Genomic DNA, 23,183 nt, shown 5'->3' on the forward strand with positions numbered 1-23,183 from the left:
CTATACAATATGGGTCACGGTTTATCTGAAATCGCCCGCGCAACTACAACCAAAACTAGCTTATAGCGTATATAGTTTTTTCGCCCTTTAATTTAAAATGAGAGATATATTTCAAGAGCAAAACTAAATATTTAATACTTTTTTCCGAAACTGCTCGTAAAATTGTTTACATGGTAAAAAGTAGAAATATAATATCCTAAACATAAACCCCTTAAGCACATCTGATTTGTGTAAATTAAAGTAGGATTTGTTTAAAATTATAAAGCGAAAGAGCATTAAAACCACAGTAACGTACTATACCGTACAGAATCATAAATTGTGGCTAATTTCTGCTTGGCGCGTTGCAAGTTACACATTTAAACATAATTTATTGTTACCTGTTTCATTCCAACTTCATTATTTAAATTACAAACTCAAAACTTTTCTCTTGTTATGTAGTAGGTTGTCATAACAATTTTCCTTGCTTACAAAATGTTCATATAAATTTATTAAATTCAATATGATATCCTACAAAGTTTTAATGGTACTTGACTCTTACATCGTCTTTGCATTTGTATTTATGTTCAACATTTTATCTGAGTGACCGAGAAGAAACCCCAAATAACTCTCTAACATCTTTGATAGATTCAAGTCTATGGATGGATGTCTAGTCTTAAGTAGGTAAATAAAAAAAATAGTTTATTTTTTAATAAATAAATAACAATTTAGAATAATTTTACGGTTTAGACTCACTTGTTTTTAGTCACTCGCGCGACATGTCACGCGAGTGACTAAAAACAAGTGAGTCTAAACCGTAAAATTATTCAATGTTAGTACGTCTCACAACAGTTTAAATTCGAACAATTTAGAAGTAAAAGTAACACTAGTTGGTAGGTTTACGGTGCTAAAAATTGTACTCACTAAAGCATGTAAGTTTAATTATACTGCCCGTTCTCTAATTTGTAGCCTTTTAAAGCTTACACGAGTATCCCCTTGGGTATTTTCCAATTTACCCTAATTCTGTTATAACCGGATTAAGCAACAAACTTTCTCATTTGGTAATATATATAAGGCGCTAACAAATTAGTCACGGATATTTTAAGAGATAATACATTAGGGGTCATCCATTAATTACGTCACACGAATTTCTAGGTTTTTTGACCCCTCCCCCCCCTTGTAACATTTGGTCACATTTGGCAAACCCCTCCCCCCTAGTGTGACGTCACATTTTTTCTACGAAATCGCCAAATCGAATTAAGTAAGTACCTAAGTATTATTAATATTTTATCAAAATATTTTTGACGATATAAATATTAGTAATTTTATAACCCAAAACTGCTTAGGAAAGAAAATTAAAAGAATAAAAACGATTATCGTTTTAAAAACTTGTTATTTAAATGTACAGCGAATAAAATAATTAAAAAAAAAATTCCGTTACTGATGAAGTTAAAGTGACGTCACAAAGTTTGTGTCTCCCCCCTCCCCCATGTCACAATATGTCACATGTTCTTGACCCCCTCCCTCCCCCTAAACGTGTGACGTAATTAATGGATGACCCCTTACATTAAAACAATTAACTTTTAACTGTAATTAAGGAACCTTTGTATATAATTTTTTTGTTTTCATTTACCGAACAAAAAATATATTATAATTGATTTTTAAAATAATCACCCCTATTATGTACCTGTCAAGATGTTTAACACTGTCTATTATGTCACGTCACGTCAAGTTTAAAAAGGTTCTCGAATGTCTAAAGAGGTCTCATTTAATTATCTTATTAACAGGGTGTTTTAACGTAGCAAATTTGTTTCCTAGTTTTCTCCAAAAAAACATAACAAAACCAATGATGTTTCATACTTAAATGTACTCCGAGAACCGAGTACTATCAGCTGTAAAAATATCCAAGACTAATTTGTTAGCACCTTATATACTTCTCTGTGTATCTAAGTTTGGTATACTTATTCAAAATTAATTGAAAAATCATAAATTGTGTTTTAGAAGGGTCACGAAATTTTTGCTAGGTATCTAACAGTAAAATTCGTCTTCTTTAATATGTGGTACAAGTAACTACAAATATGTATGTATACTTAAACATAGGGTAAGAAAGTAAGAACAACATAAGGATACCCTAACTCAGTTAATAAACGGGCTTGTAAAATTATTTTAAATAATCATTTTAACCGCCCTAAATTACCTTCTAAAATTATCCTCAACGCCCCGGGCTCATGCAGAGATAATTCGATAATCAAGTCTTGGAATGTAGTCGTGGCTCCCGGAGATTAATCCCTTAGTTTGGGATCTGAACACACAGACTCGTCTCAATCCCAACTTTGAATTGACTCAATCTGTCTGCAACCACATTCTTAGCCGTGATTATTTCGCGTAAACACAGATGCGAGACGAAAGTCGTGATTGCATTAACACCTACAAGTTTGTTTATAAATTTAACGAAGCCGCAGCGACTCTATGCTTTGGATTCCCACAAAATGCCTTACAGAGGACGATACACGATGGTCGATAGAAATACACGATGTTATAACGTAGCGAAAGACACATTAGCAGAATTAGATTAAAAATACCTATTGATTACTCAGAAGATGATGCTGGTGGGTGGCAAGAGTAACAAGACTCGATAAAGTGAAAAATGAATACATCAGAGGTAAGTAGTTAGGCTTCGCTGGTATGGCCTCGTGATGAGACGCCCCGAAGACGTAGACGTAGTTCGGCAAGCCTTGGCATTACCGAACAGGCACGCGAAGGACAGACAAGGAAGACCACAGGGTAATCTACAGTGACCCGCGTCTTGGAACGAGCCCAACATACCCCAAAGACAACTCAGGACAGACGGTCCTGGCACATGAAAACCAGGAGAGCCGACCCCAAATAATGGGAGAAAGGCAAAGGAAAGAAGGAGAATTATAGATACCTATTGATTACTCTATATCATAAAATAATTGCCTTTTATCAATAAATGATCTGAATCTGAATAACTCACTTTGTTACGTGTTTCTGTAGTACATTGTCGAATTAAATGCCTTGCGGTACGAAAACGTTATCGAGGTTAATGATATTTAAACGTGACGCAGGCTTCATAAAATGATTTTTGGCCGATAAAATCGAATACAGGGTAAAAGGAAATTCGTAAATGCGCGATTTAATAACTGAGCTTCACGGTTTAAAAATCTGTAATTTAATAGGAATATTATTGAATACCTGTTCAATTATAGATTCCAGTAACCAATTTAATGAGAGTCACGACAATGTAAAAAGTTATTTAAATACCATTATTTACATAAATGAAAGTAAATACCTTCTATGTGCGTTGGCGCATGAAAATTATGATTTCCCACGTTTTAGTACTTTGGGCCTCTTAGATAAAAGATATGTTTTGTTTACGGCACCGTCAAAGCTATAAAATCTGATTCAACAGATAACTAAATCGAAAAAAGACTGCGACATCAACATTACGATCGTATACGAAAGAGTATCTTAGGAATGAAATGTTCCGTCGAAGTATACGAAACCAGTTTAAGATTACACAAACAAGAACTTAAGTTAAGCGCTCGGTGTGCCTGTGGAGAATTTCCTCCACTCATTACGAGGGTGATGAAAATCAAGTACGTTCCAGGGAATAATTCCTTAACGGCTTGGCTCGACGTGACACGGGGCGGTGACCTGTAAATTCATTATAGGCGCGACTGACGCATTGCATCGTTATTGCTCGAGTATCAGTCCTGCGGTTGCATCAACGTAGGTAACAGAGAAATTATTTACCTGATTTATAATCATGGATCATTTTAAGGCCGGATTTACGCTACCTGTAGCACAATTTTTTTTCACAATTTAATATGTATTTTTAAATTTATGTTTATCCCGAAATAACAAGCAACATCCGCGGGACACAAATTCGGAATAAAAACGTGCATGCAAGCTCGTTGTCTACATGTGTAATTAGCTTGGATTACTCAATTATAGTCATCACTTTGTCTAGACCGTCTAGACTTCATGGCCGTATCGTTGTCAAAGAGAATTAGGGTCTCCAATTTTAATTAGAAGGCGTAATGTTATTAGAACCTCTTAATAGTCATCGTTATTTAAACCAAAAGAGGTTTGCTATGTTAATCTGTGCTTGGCTAGAAGGTATTTTCAACAGAGCTCAAAGTTATTTATCGAAAGCATTGTAATTTAACAATGTTAATTAATAAATTTATAGGATTATTTAAGTATTTTCTTTATTTAACTTAGGTCTTAGGTTAGGGTTTTACAATGTGAGTACCTATAAAAGTACAATATAAAACACTTACAAGTATTTATTATTAATAAGCCCTGTGCTGCTTAGCATTTCAAAGGGATTATTTAGGAGTATATAAAATAGAAAGTTACATATCAGTCATAAAGCGGCAATGCGGATATTGTGGATGCACAAGGTTGAAATCGAAGAGCTTGGAACCATTTCACTCGATCCGAGTGAATCACCTCAGTTCAGTTGACCTTCCACGCGACATGAGTATGGCTTCGAATATTGGAACTTTCTAGTCTAGAAAATATTATGAGAAATTTCTAGAACTACTTCGATGGACCGGGCGAACATGAAATGAATGTAAATTGTTCCAAAATCGTACCAAGCTTTGTGCTCGGAGTCACAGAAGAACTAGACGTACGTTTATGTAGAGACACATGCAGATCACAGAAAAGTTTATTAAGTTCTTCTCGAAACTATGTACACTATGTACGATAAGAGGTGGCCGGTAAAACTTAGACAAAAAGTAAAGAGTTATCATGTCAAATACTATAATATTAGAGTATTGTTATTACATATTCATGCTTTATTTTTATTAAGGCGTCCAACCTCCTGAATTATCAATAATACCTTGGCAAATTTGAGGCATAATTTCGACCAAATTTTCAGCAAAATTGCAAGATAAAGACGTTCGCACAGATTTCAGTTCTCGAGTCCTCGCCCAAACATTTTGAACGGGATTGGCGTCGGGTGATTGTGAGGGCCAATCCAAAACATCGTCGCCATTTTCAGTTTTACATGCAGTACAGAGCTGACATCGGCATTTAGGGTCATTCTTCTCTTGCGGGATTCAAGAAGCCTTATACTTTGGAAGCTTTTGATAGAGGAAGGCAACAATGCCTTTTCATCAATTTTGACCATTTTATGGGCGTCCAGTGTACCGGTGCACAAGGGCAAATGGCCGAAACCCTGCTTCGAGAAGCATCCCCAAACATGTTCCTTTACTGGGTAATCCTCGGTTCGCACGAGCACTCTATTATCTGCCGTAGAACAAGCCTAAGTCGACTAATTAACGGCCAAAAACGAAACTTCATCGAAAAAAAAAATATTATTGCAATCTCGGTTTTTGCTTGCTCTCGCCTACGATAGCCTTTTTTCCATATGTTTTTCAGTAAGGGAGAAGCTTCTTCACCGTACTGTGATATTTTAAACCATTTTCATTCAAACGCCTTCTGATTGTATCTAGAAATATCTTCAAACCCTTTTTCTTAAGTTTTACTTGCCAAGAAGGCCCAGAACGCAATGATACAAGTGGATTTTTTTAAAACATCTGTAAGACCCGTTTATCCTCTGTGAAGGAGGTCTTTTTTGTTTTCCCGCGTTCTGGTAAATCTTAAACATTTTTATACTCCATATAATGCTTCACCCACTTAATTACAAACGCCTTCGATTTATTTATATACAATCAGCTTGGTTTCGTGACATTTTGGGCACGTACAGGAGAACACTGCCTCATAACGTGAATTGTAAGCGGCATTCTTTTTTCTTACTGAACTTTAGATGGGAAACTGTCCAAAGTTTTTTATTATTTTTTACGAAGCATTATAGGCATAAAAAAAAAAACATTCTATTCAGCCGAGTACTTTTTTCTGTGCCACATCCTTAAAATATACCTATACACTGGTCACGCTCTTGTCAAACATACTGTATATCAACGAGTACTATGTGATAGCCATTTCACATATTTATCTCTCGTTGAACACCTACAATCTATATCATAAACTTTGCACACGTCTTTATAATTGAAATAAGTTAGTAGAATCAGCATTTGGCTGTGTACCTATTCAAAATTGTACATATTAAAATTGTTCACTATTCGCGTAGGAAGCTCAGTTGCAACACATAATGCGAGTATAAAGTTCTCTTTGGCATTGTTACAGCTGTTTATAAATAATTACACGCGTACCCACGCTCCTGGCTAAAACAATGTGTACCTTAATGTTATTATGAACCCTCAAATTGCTTAGAAATAGTTTACAACTAGGACATTGTGCGGTTAGAAATTTTAAGGGAGGTTTGGCTTGCGGATTAGAGGTATGTTTGGGTAAGATTTATTAAATGTTTTATTAATGTTTATGAAGAAGGAACTGTGGTACTGTTTATTATAATATGTATTGTTTAATTTTAAATTATGCATCAAACTAAGTAAGTTCTCAATACCCATTAATTTATGACGGAATTTGAGTAAAATAACATTTACAAAAACAAAAGATAAAAGCAGAACTACACATGTATTTAGGGTGGATTTCAAAATCCTGCGAAAACTTATGGTTCGGTCTTTATAAAAAAAACTAGTAGGTTGTGCGAGTTGCAACTTTTTTATATGTTTTGAAGAACTATTATCTTCATGTTCCTTCAATTACCATCTCCAATAACTTAATAGTTTTTTTTATATAAAATGTTTTATGTGTCTAAAATCATCACCGTCTACCGGAAAAATCTGAACCTTATTGTTTGCAGTGAAAATTATAGCATACCTATCGTACGATTGCGATTTTTCTTTTACTTATATCTTTTCCATGTTGTTGTTTAACACATGGGAAAATATGCAATAATTCCTTCACCGAGAAAGTACATTTAAAAATATTTAAAATTTTGTCACGAATATTCGTCAACACCGTCATGGTAATGTCAATGTGAGCTTATCTCCGTGTATGAACAACGAAATACCGCTAAAGGTCCTTGCCCTATTTTTCACTTTAATATAGAATGCCAAAAATGATTTCACTATAAAGTCACATCATTGAATCGTGAGAAATATTACGAACAAATTTGTAAAACGTAGTTTGTCACAACAGAGCATCATCACCGTTATGCTTTGGTTTAAAAAAGTTACAAATGATATATTAGAAATAATTATTGAAATGAATGGCATACTACATGAAGTTTATTGTGTAGCATAGACATTAACTACTATTATTCATATTCTAGAAATAAAAACAAGAAACTCTCAAATCGTCAACACCATACCCATCATCACCGGGAAAAAATGACGACCGGTGATGATTTCATGTGTATGGTGATGACGGTTCTCAGAAACTTTTCTAGTTATTTTGCTATAATTCATTATGAAATTAAGCTGTATGTTTGAAAAACGTTCTCTATGTCTTCTAACACTATATAATGTCTACCTTATAAATGTAGAATAAATGTAGAAGAAGATATGACTATTTTTTTCGTATTAGAGGATGGTTAGTTTTAAATAACATTTTGACTGAAGTAGGCAAAATTTAGGTCACTTAGAACTTAGAACATACAAATGTTTATTTTTTATTATCTAATAATGTAAATCGTGCAACTTAGAGTCTGTAATTGCATGTTAGTCGTGTTAAAACAAAGTATTTAAACAAGCAACATATATTAAGTTTAAAGCGACCATAGGCTACGGTACTGGCTCACTATCGTAATGGCCTTATGTTTTTTGATAATATTATATTAATTGATGTATATAATTACAGCAATTAATAATTATACCATTGGGTAGTCACCGGACCCAATACCTAACATTTTGTAACTTATGACATGCATTACAAGTAGGGGTCTTGCAACTTATAAAACACTGATTATATATTAATGTTTAGCTATTAAACAATATATATATATGGATTTAAATCATTAAGTATAGCTATTTTTAAAGTTAATTTATAAAACAACAAAAATACAAACTTATGCAATGAATCAAATTATCAAATAAAAAGTAATATATCATAAAAATTAAGCTCACTGGTAAGCCAGCAATTTTATAATATGATATAAATACCAAATTATGCAGTAGATAAAAGAAGATGCGGGTTTAAACTGATAATAAGAGTACAATATTGTTAATATGATTTAACATTGAAAAAACCCAAAAAATAAATGAATACATAAATTGCCTATTTCGGAATATAAATTATTTAAAATTATACAATAAAAATACTTGTTATATATTTATTTATATGAATAAAATGTAATTTTTATAATTTTCTAAAAATAATTTATGTAGCTAGTCTTATGTTCAAAAACATGTTATTTGTAATGTTTATTAAAGTTCTAAAGCCTTACAATTAAAAAAAGTTATTTTTTTTAATACGTTTTTAATACATATATATAAATTAGTTCCCAAATCGTCATTACCGTACATGCAGTGTCATTACCGTCTATAAAAGAGTCATTACCATACCATGATTGTCATCACCATCTTGCGTTTTTATTTTCCAAAAGCGATAACTTCAAATATAAGCCACAAATGATTGTATAAATACCATAAATATCCTCAATATACAGCCCGCTATTTCTTTACCCAGCTAGAATCGTGTTAAATTAAACATTTAAAAAAAATATTTTTTTGTATGGTGAAATTTTTGGTGATGAAATCCACCCTTTAACGCATGATATCCGTACCGACCAGACTACTAGTTACGTAATTAATTATGAGTGAAATGCAAGTAAGCACATTATTTAATTAGTTCACTGTTCATGACATTGATATTTGCACAGAATGTGCTAATGAAAACAAAACAAGGTAATAATGCAGAGTATTGTAATTAACTTTAGTTAGATTGTAATAATTGTGGCGGCATTATCGTCAATATTAATAATATTATTCATGCTCTTTATTTGTCCGTAAAGCAAATTTTCATGTAAAATATGGTAGAATATTAAATTAGAATACAATATTAATATTATTCAGTTACACTTACCATTTGGACACGTGAAGAGGTTATCCTGAAACAATAAATGCATAGATTAGATTATTTTTAAACGTAGGTATTTTACTTGACTGAAAAGAAAAAAATATATACGGTGCATTTGCATTCTTTAGATGGTTTCTACACAAGTGTGATACTTAATTAAATTCAAGAACAATGTAAACAGGTCGCTTAAATGTCTATGTGATTGTGAATGTAAGGCCAAATAGAGCATGTTGAAAAAAAGCAGGTTTAAAAATATACATTCTCGATAAGTGATAGAAAAAAAACGAAATTCGTCGCTATAGAAAGGATCGTAGATAGAGATGCAACGGATAGTTGTTTGGCCGGATACCGGCGGCGGAACTATACCTTCATTTCGGTTTTTCAGGTGCGTATTGTGCAGGTTTGACCTGTTTCCTAGTGAACGTTCGCGTGGACTCATCTCTAGGTTCGAAATGAGTGCGCGTGCAAGTCAGTTGCATGTTTAAATTGTGTTAAAAGAATAAACGAGTACGATTATGACCGTGATTGTTTCTTAAATCCAAATTGTTTTAAATTAATGGCCGGATAGGCCGGATACCGGATAGTAACCGAATATCCGGTGCATCTCTAATCGTCGATTATTCCCGGAAGTGTGTTAGCATGCACACCGCGCGTGTGGCCACACGATTGGTGCATTGCAGGGAATATATTGGCTGAATTGAGAATCTATTTCATAAGATACCTACTTTTAGGTTTTATGGTGAAATATCTTAAATTTATTGCTTTGTTGTCAGACGCTTGTGTAAACTTTAAAGGAAGGGTTCGTTTACTTATGCGGTTGACCTAAATTGTGTCTTATCGATTTGACACTTTCAATCAAAGTGTTTGACTTTTGTAAAAGTAAAAAGCTTCAGCGTACATATAAGCAAATTAATATATTGATATATTTTGATTCAAGCCTCATTTAGATAAAGACCGAGTTTAAATATAGCCATTGATCTACGTCAAGGCTGTGTTGCGTGACCATGAGGTAACAATAAATCGGTTCGAAAGTTATGACCCGACCACCAATCGAGAAGAACGTTGCGCTCACGAATTTATTGAAAAGTAGTCAGCCGTTTAATAACAAGATAGAGGCGTATATTTACAAATAAACATTAATATGCTCAATATATCGAGTCTCATTAATTAATGACAGGATGACGATGGAGATGGCATGTCATGAAAATTCATTTCGGTAATCTTATACAACAGCGTGCGATATGATGATTTGAGTTCGCATTATTTTCATTAGTTTATTCAATGACTAATGTAAATAAGGTTTAAATTATTTTAGTAAATAATTTACTGAAGAGTAAGTAAGTTATTAATACAACACAATGAGTTAGTACTTGTAAAATGACGAAAATATAAAATATTAATAATTTTCTTATTTTCCACCGAACTGCACGGAGCAGAGGGATTAGGTAGATAGGGATATTAAAAAAAAATAAAAAAGGGGTGACATTTTGATGTAAGATATTTCAGACACGCACCCTGGCTTCAATGATGCCACAAAAGAGCATTATTTCTGCGGTACAGGAATAAAATCGTCCGTGCAAAAAGCACGTAGAGTTACGGTACACGTTCGCGTTCTATACGTTGGCAAACACGTAGGTGCATAAACATTAAACATTCACTCAGGTTCGTCATTGCTTTTAACAAATCAAACAAAGTGTTCAAAGTGCTCGACCTGCCGCTCGAGTGACATACACCGAAAATGTTACCAAAATTTCAAGTGTATTTAGTTTTGGAGTGTATAAACTCAATTATATGTTTATATGTCGAGCCGAAAAGTGGGCATACGTGCCTATTAATTAAACTGTATTAATTTCAATCTACTCGATTGCGTTGAAACTGCAATTTAGTCGGTGTTATGAAATCAGATGTAGATATGTGTATTGAGGAGATTGTTCATCAATTTCAACGCGTAATTTTTATTAGGGATATTTGGAAGGATCAATGGATACAGTAGATTAGGTAACTACAGTTAATTTATCGTTTTGCGTACTATACTGAGGTCATATTTGTAGAAAAGAGATTTACTATTAAACTAGTTATAAGCTAAAAATCGAAGCCACTAAAATAATATCAAACAAGGCTTACTTACATCACTCGCACAAGAGTTTATTGATATAGGATATTAATATATTTATCAATATAGGTACCTACTGCCTGGGGCTATTGAAATGGATCGGCACACAGAAATGCAAAATATCTCATGGCATGGCAGCCGACAGTCCAAACAAAAGTTGACATTCCATCACGCTTTTATATATAAAAAAATATATTTACCCGTAATTAAGTTTCGACTTTCGACGGAAAACTGAACGCGAAATATAACTCGGTTTCGGCAACAACATCAACGACTACGTATATTTTAACCGCTTTGTATTTACAGGTTTATTTTGTATAATTGTTGAGTTAATAAAACATAGATACCTATACCTATTAACCCATATTGTTATATTTCCAGAATTTTTGCATTTCCATAAAGTCCAACAATTTTTATTACGGAAATAATTTCTCTCGTCCGCGTGTTTTATTGTGAACTGTTCGTTATTGTGCAATGAACATTGATGAACGTTGATTGTAATACTTTTATTGTCTTTGTCGTGAAAGTTGAGCTAAATATCTATTTAGGTGCAAAAAATTGTTAGATACAGTTGGTTTAATTATTGTTTTGCGCAATCTGACTTACTCATCTCATAACTTATGAAGGTAACTCGTGGCATTTAGTTAGCACTTAAAAGATTAGTTTAATTAATTCCCTTTTTTAGTGGTTTCTTTTTCTCGACTCGTATAGGAAGAACATTGTCACATTACTAGTCTGTTAGAAACTGTCAAGTGCCACGAGTTACCGATGTGTGCTCATCACTAATCTTTTAAGTGCTACCTAAATGCCACGAGTTACCAATGTGTACTCATAAGCTTTCTTTTACTTAAGTACAGTCAGCAGCAACAGTTGCTTAGCGGGCGAGGTGTTCAAAATAATCTTGACGCGACTTTATTGTTAAGAGAATAAGAGCGCGTCAAGGTAATTATGAACACCTCGCCCGCTTAGCAACTTCTGCTGCTGACTGTACCTTACTTAATAACTTAATTCGTCTCACAAAATTCGATTGGTAGGTTCCTACTGACAGTTGATAATTTGATTAAAAGCCGTTTGAATACAAAAAACTCAAAAGAAAGATAAATAATCAAATAATTATATTTTCCGGTACTCCCGAATGACTGTCCGCGCAGCATTGACATAGTTTTCCGACACATACTTAATGAAAAGATTCCACACCTTTCCCAAAAATCCACCTACGGTATACGGACATATTAAATACCTACCACTTGCGAAATTGCTTGAATGTAATACGTTTAATATGTTACATGGTTTGTTTACCATACAATACGATGTTCCTCTGTATGATTGACAGAGAACTGCAAACATCCGTCCAGTATCAATGGGTTGGTGTTAGACAATCAAAATTTAGTTAAAAGCTATTGTTCTCTGTAGGTATAGATCACTGGTTTTCTTCATATACGAGATATATTATCTTTACGCATTGACGGTGGTCAGATTAGTTATAACTAGTAAATATTGTTCAATAATTTAATATGTACATGATTTATGAAAAATAAGCAATTATAGTTAGACTATAATATTTAAAACTTTCGCGTTTTGAATACATAATAAATATGTTTTAATATAGTTAGAATCTATCCCAATAAGGCCTAGTTTACCCTCTGGGTTAAAAGGTCAGATGGCAGTCGCTTTCGTAAAAACTAGTGCCTACGCCGGTTCTTAGGATTAGTTGCCAAGCGGACCCCAGCTCCCATGAGCCGTGGCAAATGCCGGGACAATGCGAGGAAGATGATAGTTAAACTCTATCTATATCTTTAAGTAAAAAAACTATGCGATCGAAACATACGAGTTTATTACCATATTTGGTACTAGCAAAGAGAAGAGTGTGCATCTCAATTTCCACAAAACGTTTTTGCCAAAAATGTGTGAGAGAATTTAAAAAGACAATAAGTACACACACACATTACATTATGGTTTTGGAATTCATAAAATACCGCTTATCTGAAGGCACGGTAGTGACCCCGCCAAGGCGAGCAAAGCGAAGCGTAAGGGCACTTACGCTTCGCTTTGCTCGTCTCGTCTTTTCTCGAAGCGTAGATTTTGATCAAATGCTAAACATGCAGGGGTGGTCAGATTTATTTGTACCCAAATGTAGTAAATAAAAATATAGTCTTACCTCTGATCTAGAGGGTGTGGCGGCCAGAAGCAGCACGACGGCACACAGTGCCGCCGGACTCCTTATCAACATCGTAAATCTGTGGACAATATATAAAATACGGTTAAGTGCTGCACATTTTTCTGCGACCTTAAATAACGGAAGATGCATGGCGCAATAAACAATATTTATAAGGAATTTGTGGAAATAAAATTTGTTAAAAAAAATGTGGGTAGCTTACATGAGCGTCAACTTAATTCGATGTTTTACAGTAGATTACATCTGCCTATAACTTTGTATCTTGTGCACATAATAAATATTGTCTTCATATTACTAGGTCTCGTGTAACTAAAATATTTGCATGATTCGCTATCAACAGTATCAACAAAATATTGCAAATATAAATAACAGTATCAACAAAATATAGCAAATATAAATAAATCTTATACTCAAAAATCCAATATCGATAAATTGAATAAACTAATAATAGGTCGTTTGTTAATTGTATCTATCGCTGCTCGTTTTAATGCATCGGTATAAAATATTTGTTAATAAACCTGAGGCTGGCGTGTTGTTGATCACTGTTTTAGAACTGAATTAAGTCTATTATGACTGTGATGCATTAGCTTATACATTTGTTGCGCGATAAACAAAAGATAATTGTACATACTCTTGAAGACAATAGGAAAAAAGTGTCTATTTTTATCTTGAATTTATTAATTAACGATTCAATTTCTGCGGTCTACTTCACCGACAAGAGACAGGCCCTTAAATATTTTCGTCTGAGCTTTGATTCAAATTGATATAAATAGGAACTGAGCACGATGTCAGGATCTTGAACACCAGCATTTTATCATTTGTTGTTTATCAGGCATCTGACACAACCTCTAAAAAAAATAAAAAAGCAGCCAATTTCCAATTGAAACATATTTACCCTACCAATAGACGATGTTATAAAGAAATAAGTGGCCATTTTTATCGCTTTCACCGTCACGTGCGGCAGAAATGGCCGATCTGGCGGAGATTGAGTTTGCGACCGCCGACTAGAGAGCCAAAGGACCACGCGATGGACCAATTATGCTCGTCGATATTCTGGCCATGTGTGTGTTCCCATTAGTAGTGCGAGTTAGGGTGATCCCGGTTCGCAATCTAGTGTAAAGTGGTCCCAAGCCGATCGAAGAGACTATCGATTATTTATAAATCCCATTTGATATAAATTTTGAGTACCTAACGTTGATCCGCCTTCGCTCGTTTTTTCGCAAAGTTATTGATAACAGTTTCTTATTGTTTCGTATTTAGTCCACACTAAATTTGGCAGGATTAAATTGATGTATCGATTCAAATGCATCGATGTGAATTACGGTCAGTCGGAATTATGAATAATGTAATTAACGTACGCCAAATTACAATTGGAATTGAACGTTCACTTAAAATTAAATAAAAACTTACAAACGGTACAGGTGACATTCGGATAGCAACTGCAGCTATGAACGTCACTTATTTTATTAAGGAAAATTTTACAATAACAGCGCACATAGGGGTAAATTCACGATCTACGGGGCCAAAATTATTTTTGCGGGTTTTTGTATTTTTGAACGTTTTACGAAGTTGAAACAACCGTTTCATGATATTTTTTTTTAATTTATAGGGTATTTTTTTCAAAATTCTACTGATATGTAAAATTTCGACATCTGCACAAAAGAGGAAAAAATTAAAAATATAGTAAAATGTGTATAATAATTTATTACTGAAATAAAACCAGTTGCCATATTAAGCTACAGTCTCTGCTATGATGTTTTCTTCTTCGCTTCCGGAAGAGCACTCTGGGTTCGGATCGGCAGGCAATAGCAATTCTATCGTCTCTGGCGGGAAAGTACTGTGCTTTCGTTTTTTTTACTTTTCTCCTGCAGCTCAGTAAGGGGTCGGAACTCAAAAGTAAGCGATTTAAAATATCCGTGTTGCAGCTTTCTTTCGTAAACTTCCTTGCGAAATCAAGTCGATAAGATCGGAAATGCTTGTTACGCGCTTCTGCAGCTTCTTCAGTGAGCTGTCCAATGGGTAGTAACGCATTTTTTTATAATAACAGCACCATGGACTAGTATCTTATGCATCGTGGGCGTCATGGGATGCCATCCGTATAATTTGATATATAGTTCTCCTGTTTCCTTTGCGTAACTGTCGTATTTTTCAGAGTCAATTTTGTGGCAGCTTGATATCGTCTCTAAAATTACTTTTAATCTATATATCAGCTCGTAACTGATTCCAGTTATATCTGATGCTAATTTTGGATCATCAAAAAACCTTCTGCTGGTGTTTCCATCATTCGTGTTGCCGAAATTTGCCTTTGGCATATCTACAAACAACGGACTTTCAGCAACGGGAATCGCGAAAGAGCCTTCTAGCCAAGAATTATTGTTTTTTATGAATCTGTCTTTTTTATACTGAGCTTTACTCCATCTAGTCTTAAATTCTGACTTGAAATAAGCAAAATTGCTTTTAAATAATTCTATTTGCTCATTAGTGCAGCCTTCATGAGAAAAAGGTTGATCTCTTAAGGAACACAGTTTTTCTTCCAATGTAGGTAAATTTTTACTTTTGAAGAGATAAAATATGTGTTTTCTAGTCACGATCTTCATTTCTGACGTATTTGGTACATCTAAAACAAATAAACATGTCGATTAAACTCAATACAAAAAAAAGTTTATTTTTGAGTAAAATGGCGGATTATTTTTAAAGTATAAAAATTATGATTTGGCGGAAGCATGCGGAAAGTCTTTTTTTAAATTATAATAACCAAAACAATAGACTATAACATGTCGTTAACAATTCTGCTCGATCTCACCCTATTGTATTACTTATTAACGAGTGAAGTTTATTTTTTGCGAAAAATGACGCTCAAAAACAGTCTCTCTTTCAGAGCATTAACCTAGCCTCTAAAACAAATAAATAAAGCATATTTTTATTTTTGCTTATAAATTACTAACCTGCTGTTTCAGAATCCATGATTTTTTTCACTCTTGATCTCTTAAAAACAATAAACCACACCGTCAAAGTTTTGCTTTTCTAAGAGCGCCGAGAACAAGTAACATACACGAAGTGACACGATCAAATTCCGACTGACGTGAAACGAATTAGAAAGTGCATACGAGGGTGGGAGGGGTTGTTATCTAGCCTCTAAAGGGTCCTCTTCCGCAGGTAGCTGTTATCGCAGAGGTATTTATTGTTTTGATAAATCGACTTTTGGCCGCGTAGATCGTGAATTTACCCCTTAGTGCAGCGTCCTCATCAAGGCAGCAGCTAGGGCTTGCAAATATTCGAAACTTTCAGGTATTCGAATATTCGACTTTTTCTGACGACATATTCGAATATTCGAATAATTATTCGAATATTATAAAAAATAAGAAAAAGAACGAGAAATCGGTTTATTATCGTTTTATTCAAAAGCTTATTTCACATATTGCTAAAACTAATGATATTTTGCAGAAATCCACTTAATTGACTAGATTTTATCATCATACTATGAGATGCCCACATTTATAAAAACAAGTAAAACGCCAAAATAAGACGTATTCAATATTTCTAGATAAAACTTTTATTATAAATGCGCCGTTGAGTGAAATAATATAACTTTAATCATCTAAACCAAACCTAGGTATGTAAGAAATTTTTTTTAGTAGGTAATTATTTTCTGATTTAAATTAACTTGTAGTCACTCAGAGGCCTTAATTAATGGTCGGCTTAATTATATAATATTGGAATATTTAAGGGAAAAAGTTAGTTGACTACTGGATTATTTGTCAGCTAAAGGTGCATAGTTAGATTAAGTACCTAGTTGGGCACTTGGGCAGGTTTGGTATGATCAAATTTGAGAATTGCGATAAGTGCGGGCAAGGTTTAGTCTTAATAAACAGAATGACCCTTTAACTTAAAACTTATGCACCGTAAAAATAACATACTTTTTGATTTCGTTTTCTTTCAAATTGAGTTAGGTTTCACTGTATTCACGAAGTCTATCGAGAGGAATACAGTAAAAATATTATTTCCTTCGTATTTGGGTACCTACCATTACTCATTCACTGTAAATACCCGGAAAACACACAGAAACTGTAACTGCAGCGGATTAAATAGATTTTTTATAGTAATAAAAAATATTCGAATATTCGAAACCTGAGCGGCCGAATATTCGAATATCAAAACAGGCCGAATATTCGACAAATTCGAATATTCGAATATTCGAATTGCAAGCCCTAGCAGCAGCATGAAAGCCACAACAGTAATTCAGCTGCAGTTGCCGTCCGAATGTCACACAACAACACATCGTAATTGAAAAACTGATGGATACTGGTTTATCTGAGATCTCAAATCTTTAAGTGGTTGTAATAGCGACCCTGACCTGTAACATGTCGTGTGTATGAACAGTAAGGGAAAATTTGATCACGTCTGAAATGTAATCGTACAATCTTTTTATAGATTAATTTCTATGCGAATGGGTACCTTTAGGTACCTATATATATTGCTCTCTAAATCCTTGAAAAAGGTAACTGTTCTAGTGCTCGAAAGTGGCTCATAAGCTGGAACTTTCAGCTTTAACTTATGGTAATAGAGGAGGAAACAGGGTATCTACTATTAAGCCCCTGCTACACGGCAGCCGACAAGCCTACTAACCGTCTGACCTTGGTCTGTCCTTGGTGTGTGGGTCCGTTTGAGTTGTCTGGCTAGACGGTGGCAAACCACAGTGTGTTCAGAACTCGCGGACGGACAACACGTATTGCAAGCGCACAAAATGGCCCCTAACCTTTCAGAAAGTTGGCGTGGCATTAGTACCTACTCAGTGGCGTATGGCCCTAAGGGCGGCGTATGCCACCAATTTCAATTTCAATTTCAATTATTTATTCATAAAATTTACATTTTATACGTCATTAAATAATTACAGATAGTTAACATATATAGGTACTTAAAATAATTTAATAATTTTGCCGCAACTGGGGCGTCCAAATCCGGCCCTTCACATGGGCTTATTTACATTTGTAATTTATGTATCATTTTTAATTATTATTGCAGTATATATTTATACATTTACAATTTTTTGTATTTACCACCCCTGGCGGATTGCATTTTGTTTTTCTTCCTTCACTTCTGGGGCAGCAAAACTTATTGGTCGCGGCGCCAAATTTCATAACCTACCTACTCATACTAGTGCAATGACAAAAAAATAATTTTTGGTACAAGCTTTTATCGCTGACTGTACTTTTCTTTCCAGAGGCAACTAATACTCGTCGAGACAATTCTAAAAACCCCAAACACAATTAGGTCGCGTTGTTCTATCACAGGGTTCCTATGGCCACCTCCTGTCTCCCTCATCAGATCAGCTCTATGGTACCATAATAATGCATTGTCACCCGACTTATATATGTATGCAAATTTTCAGCTCCATCGGAAACTAGAAAGTGGGTCTAATTTAACTTGCAAGATTTGACCCGTACAAACATATTTACATACTTACGATTAGGTATATTGCAAGTTAATAAAAAGTTTGTAAAAAAAGAAACGGGTATATGAATGAAACGCTGGCTCAAAAAACGGCATTTGTTGAGTCATTTCAACTTAATGAATTCGCTGGACTACGCTACGGGGACATATATAACTTTCTGAGAATGAAGAGGAAAGTATTTGATAAATTATTAGAAATGCTACTGAGTACCCATGGCATGTCTATTAACCACACGAGCGCACACGGCGCGTCCTTCAAGCGAAATGGCCTAGTGCGGTCGGTGTCGGGCGGCTACACGGTTCCGGACCGACCGCTCAGACCGCAGTCGCTGGTGCGCGCTCGCATGCCAAGGGCGTCCGGAGGTCAAACGAAATTTTGTTGGTAACAACTGTCTACACGGTCCGGGACAGACCAAGGCCACGCGGTTTGGGGGCTTGTCGGCTGCCGTGTAGCAGGGGCTTTAGAATAAGAATGTCAAATTTACTATTACCTTTTATACGAGTATATGTAGCGGTACATATCAGAGTAAACCCGGAATATATCACTTAGTTCTAGATGCCAATTTAATCTAGTAATTAACAAATTTTAGGCCCGTGAAATCCAAAAGACATGATGCATCATTAAGCTAATGCTTATATTGTATATCGCGTAAAATCAGATAGGTACTATAAATCCTCATCATGTTAATTGTCTCGCAAGCTCACACCTTCGATTACGTAAGTGATATTCGCCGCAGACGTTTGATGTCGTAACAGTGATTGGTTGCAACAAAAACTACCTCCAGTAGGTATATGTTAATTAGTAGGCACTCAAGGACGTGTGTTTTATAAAGTTTATAAATTGGCTATTACAATAAGTATGTATTAGAAGAATAAAGTTAACAGAAAACTAGGATTTGCTGAGAACAGCAAAATCGGTCAAGAAATGAAGGAGTTACGAGGTAACGTAGATACAAAAATACACGTTACAAATTGTTAACCTTAAGTAGTTAAGTATCGAGACAAACCATTCTGGTTTAACGATGCTTTTGGATCAAAATATTATGTAATTGTGATTTATCTCTAATAAATAAAAAAATAATAAAAATAACCTCTTCCTCGTTTGAAGTCGCTTAAAAAACAATAGAATACGCATCGGAAAACCAAAACGACCGAACACGACGAAGGAAAGTAAAGCGATCGAATCAAATGTTGAAAATTTGGAATAAAATCAATTCAAATGATAGTGTTCTAAAGTAGGATTTCACTACTACTAAGCGAGTTGTACCCACGAGTTGTTTTCAAAGAACAGATATTGAATGGCGAAAGCAATATCAAAGGAACCAAGACAGATCCTAACCGTTTCATATCGATTTTGTGTACCTATTGAGCTTCGGACATGACGCGGAATACTCGTAGAGACGCAGTCAATGAGCAGTTGGGAACCCTGTAGATAAACAAGAAGATTGAACCAAATCTCTATAGTTTGATCCCCTGAAGCAAGTTTATATACAGTATTGAGTAAGTCAGGATTGAGTAAGGCACAAGTTTTCGTAGCAAAATGTTGGCCTGAAAATATGTAAAATAGGATGCTGCTGATTTAAATAAAGTTTGTTAGCCATTAAAGAAAATGTAGCGAACAATAGTAATGTGTATTACAAGGTAATACGTATTCGTAAGCATATTATCATAGAGAATACAATATACATATTATATGACTAAGGCCCACTTGCACCATTCCACTAACCCGAGATTAAGCGGTTAAACCGTTAACCTAGTGTCAAATTGTACTGGTAACCATGGTAACACTGGGTTTAACCGGTTAACCCCGGGTTAGTGGAATGGTGCAAGTGGGCCTAGGTCATGTAGAGCACACAACTATAAGCTGAAAATTCGATAAGTAAGATTTATTTAACAAATAACCCACTATTATTTAGAATAGATGTATTTTTCCATCAACTGTAAATAACAATATAGAAGCTACGTACCACTCAGATCTTATACGGGATGTTTGCTCATTCACTCACTATATCTTATTTCATTATTGTTACATTTGATCTTACAAGTGAGCTGAAAATCCAGTCTTATAGTCGTATCAAATTTCAATTTAAAAAATAAGCCATAAATGTGAGAAATATACGATAGACGCTTATGGCCGGTCGCCTTATTTAATTATTCTAAAGTCATAAATACTTCGAGATTATATTGGGTATCCTGTGTATAATAAAATGTACATACTATAGTATTAGCGAAAACTATAGAGTATAGACAGGCCTAAATATCGACACACCAATGAGATGGCGAATGTATCATAACACACGCCATGCTTCCCCATCGCTTGCCCCCGTGACCTGAGGGCCTACCGCGAACCACGTTCGACGTGTTGGCTCTCTGTTGCACTTGTAAATTCGTACGTAAGTGTGACAGGGAGGCAACAAGTCAAACGTGGTTCGCGGTAGGCCCCTCTGTTCTCACGGCTCGTCTCGGCATTGTCTCCCGATGTAGGATGGAACGTGCTACTGCCAGCGTCTTTGACTGTATGATACGGAGACAAGACAATTGTCGGTATTTGCCTTTTGTCCCTCTATCTATGGATCTTTGGAGAATATGCAAGTTCAAGGTAGCAGAGTGCTTATATACAAAAAACACTCTTGATTCAAACAAATAATAGTAAGAACTGTAAACAATCTGAATATAATCTGTTGCATATTATATCATTAAATTGCAAGAAAATTTAATTTAAGCTCCAATTCTCATTACATAATTGAATGCATAATATCGTCAGAATTAGTTTTCAGTACCAGACAGCTATAGGTACCTACTGGTAATGCGCAATTTTATAATATTGAGAATGTGTGTACTGTAATTGGTATTCGTCAGTCAAATATTTAATCAATGTTATTGCACTAGAGAAATAAACATTTTAATCAAAGAGTAAAATTATTGAAATTCCTTTTGGATCTGATAATGAATACTCGTATTTTAAATGCCTGTATTAACATGCAATTTTGGGCGCAAAAATAACAGTATGTATGTAAGCGAAGACTATAATTAAATAATGGGATGTTATGCCTGATTGCTTTTTAAATCTGAGTAAGGTAGACTGCACAAACCACAATGCTTCAACCTTGAAAGACGCACGAATGTCTAAACACAATAGGAAAATAAATGAAATTAATGTAATCAATAATTTTGGTATTGATAAAATACGTATCTTGATTTATTAAATATTATTATCAAATTGAAGCGGTGGTGGCCGAGTGGATCTGATGTCCGACATCGACTCCGGAGGTCGCGGGTTCAAATCCTGGCTCGTACCAAAGAGTTTTTCGGAACTTGGAATATCATTTCATATTTGCCACTAGCTTTTCGGTGAAGGAAAACATCATGAGGAAACCCGCATCCATCCGCGAAGAAATTCAAAGGTGTATGTGAAGTCCCCAACCCGCATTGGGCGAGCGTGGGGACTAAAGCCCAAACCCTGAGAGGAGGCCTGTGCTTGAGAGGAAGCCTGTGCCCAGCAGTGGGACGTATATAAGCTAAATTATTCATTTATTTTATTTTTATTTATATTACCAAATAAAACAGATGCTAACACGCAAAACTATTGGAAAAGTAGTTGTTACAGATCACAATGAGGCCACGGTCCCACAGAACAGTTTCTCACCATCAATACGTAACCGCAACATTTTGCTCAGGTCAAAAGAGATTAGCCGCGACACTTCCATTGTTTTTGCCTTGCGCCGATAATTTGTCATGATAACACAGGATTGCCCAATGCGGGCAATTGTTTTAATCACTATAATCACTGCTTGCGAATAAAATCCAATTTTAATTGGAACGTAATTAATGCAATACGAGTGTCATAAACATCAAGTGCTGCGATGAGACCATCCTATTGTTATTTTATTAATTTTCGATCGCGAATTTCCGTCTCGGTTAGCCGCCCATGGGCCGTGGACTAATTAATGAACGTTATATTTTTGTTTTTCTGTCATGTATGCCATTTATCCTAGGTCTAGGTTAATACCTTTGGTAAATATAATTATTTACCGAATTGTATATAAACTCGTCTATAATGCGCTACATTATAATAGTATACTTCTTATTTGAATGACTACATACTTATTCCGTTTTGAATTACCTACTAAATAATTATTAAATTGGACGACGGGACTTAATCGCGTATTTAAGTTTTAAGATTTACCTCCGACGTTTCGAGGACGGCGTTGTCCCCGTGGTCTCGGAGAAGACTGGCTCAAGTTGACATCAACATCTTCTAGCCGCGCGAGTTTTTCGAACTACCCGCACTTGGTCTTGTTTATCAGTTTGAACGTTTTGCACACTAGGGATGTTACTCTGTCGACACACAACACTAACGATATTCGATTTATCGACTGTCGATATTCGTTTCCGCTTACATTTACTAATGACTGGAAATCTTAAAACAAATACGCGATTAAGTCCCGTCGTCCAATTTAATAATGTTTAATAATCGTGAACGTTTAA

At 34.9% G+C, this 23,183-nt stretch overlaps 1 protein-coding gene across 1 annotated transcript in view; it reads right to left on the reverse strand.

Annotated features, from left to right (window-relative positions):
- Positions 1–23,183, reverse strand: part of LOC134792153 (uncharacterized) — a 115,987-nt gene that overhangs the window by 56,132 nt on the left and 36,672 nt on the right. Inside the window, exons 2-3 of the mRNA XM_063763374.1 lie at positions 13,227–13,305; positions 8,962–8,986 (exon numbers count right to left, since the gene is read on the reverse strand). Coding sequence (XP_063619444.1) covers positions 8,962–8,986; positions 13,227–13,298 — 97 coding nt within the window. The 5' untranslated portion in view covers positions 13,299–13,305. The remainder of the gene's footprint in view (positions 1–8,961; positions 8,987–13,226; positions 13,306–23,183) is intronic.

This window comes from Cydia splendana, chromosome 7, assembly GCF_910591565.1.
Source record: "Cydia splendana chromosome 7, ilCydSple1.2, whole genome shotgun sequence".
NCBI classification, from domain to species: domain Eukaryota; kingdom Metazoa; phylum Arthropoda; class Insecta; order Lepidoptera; family Tortricidae; genus Cydia; species Cydia splendana.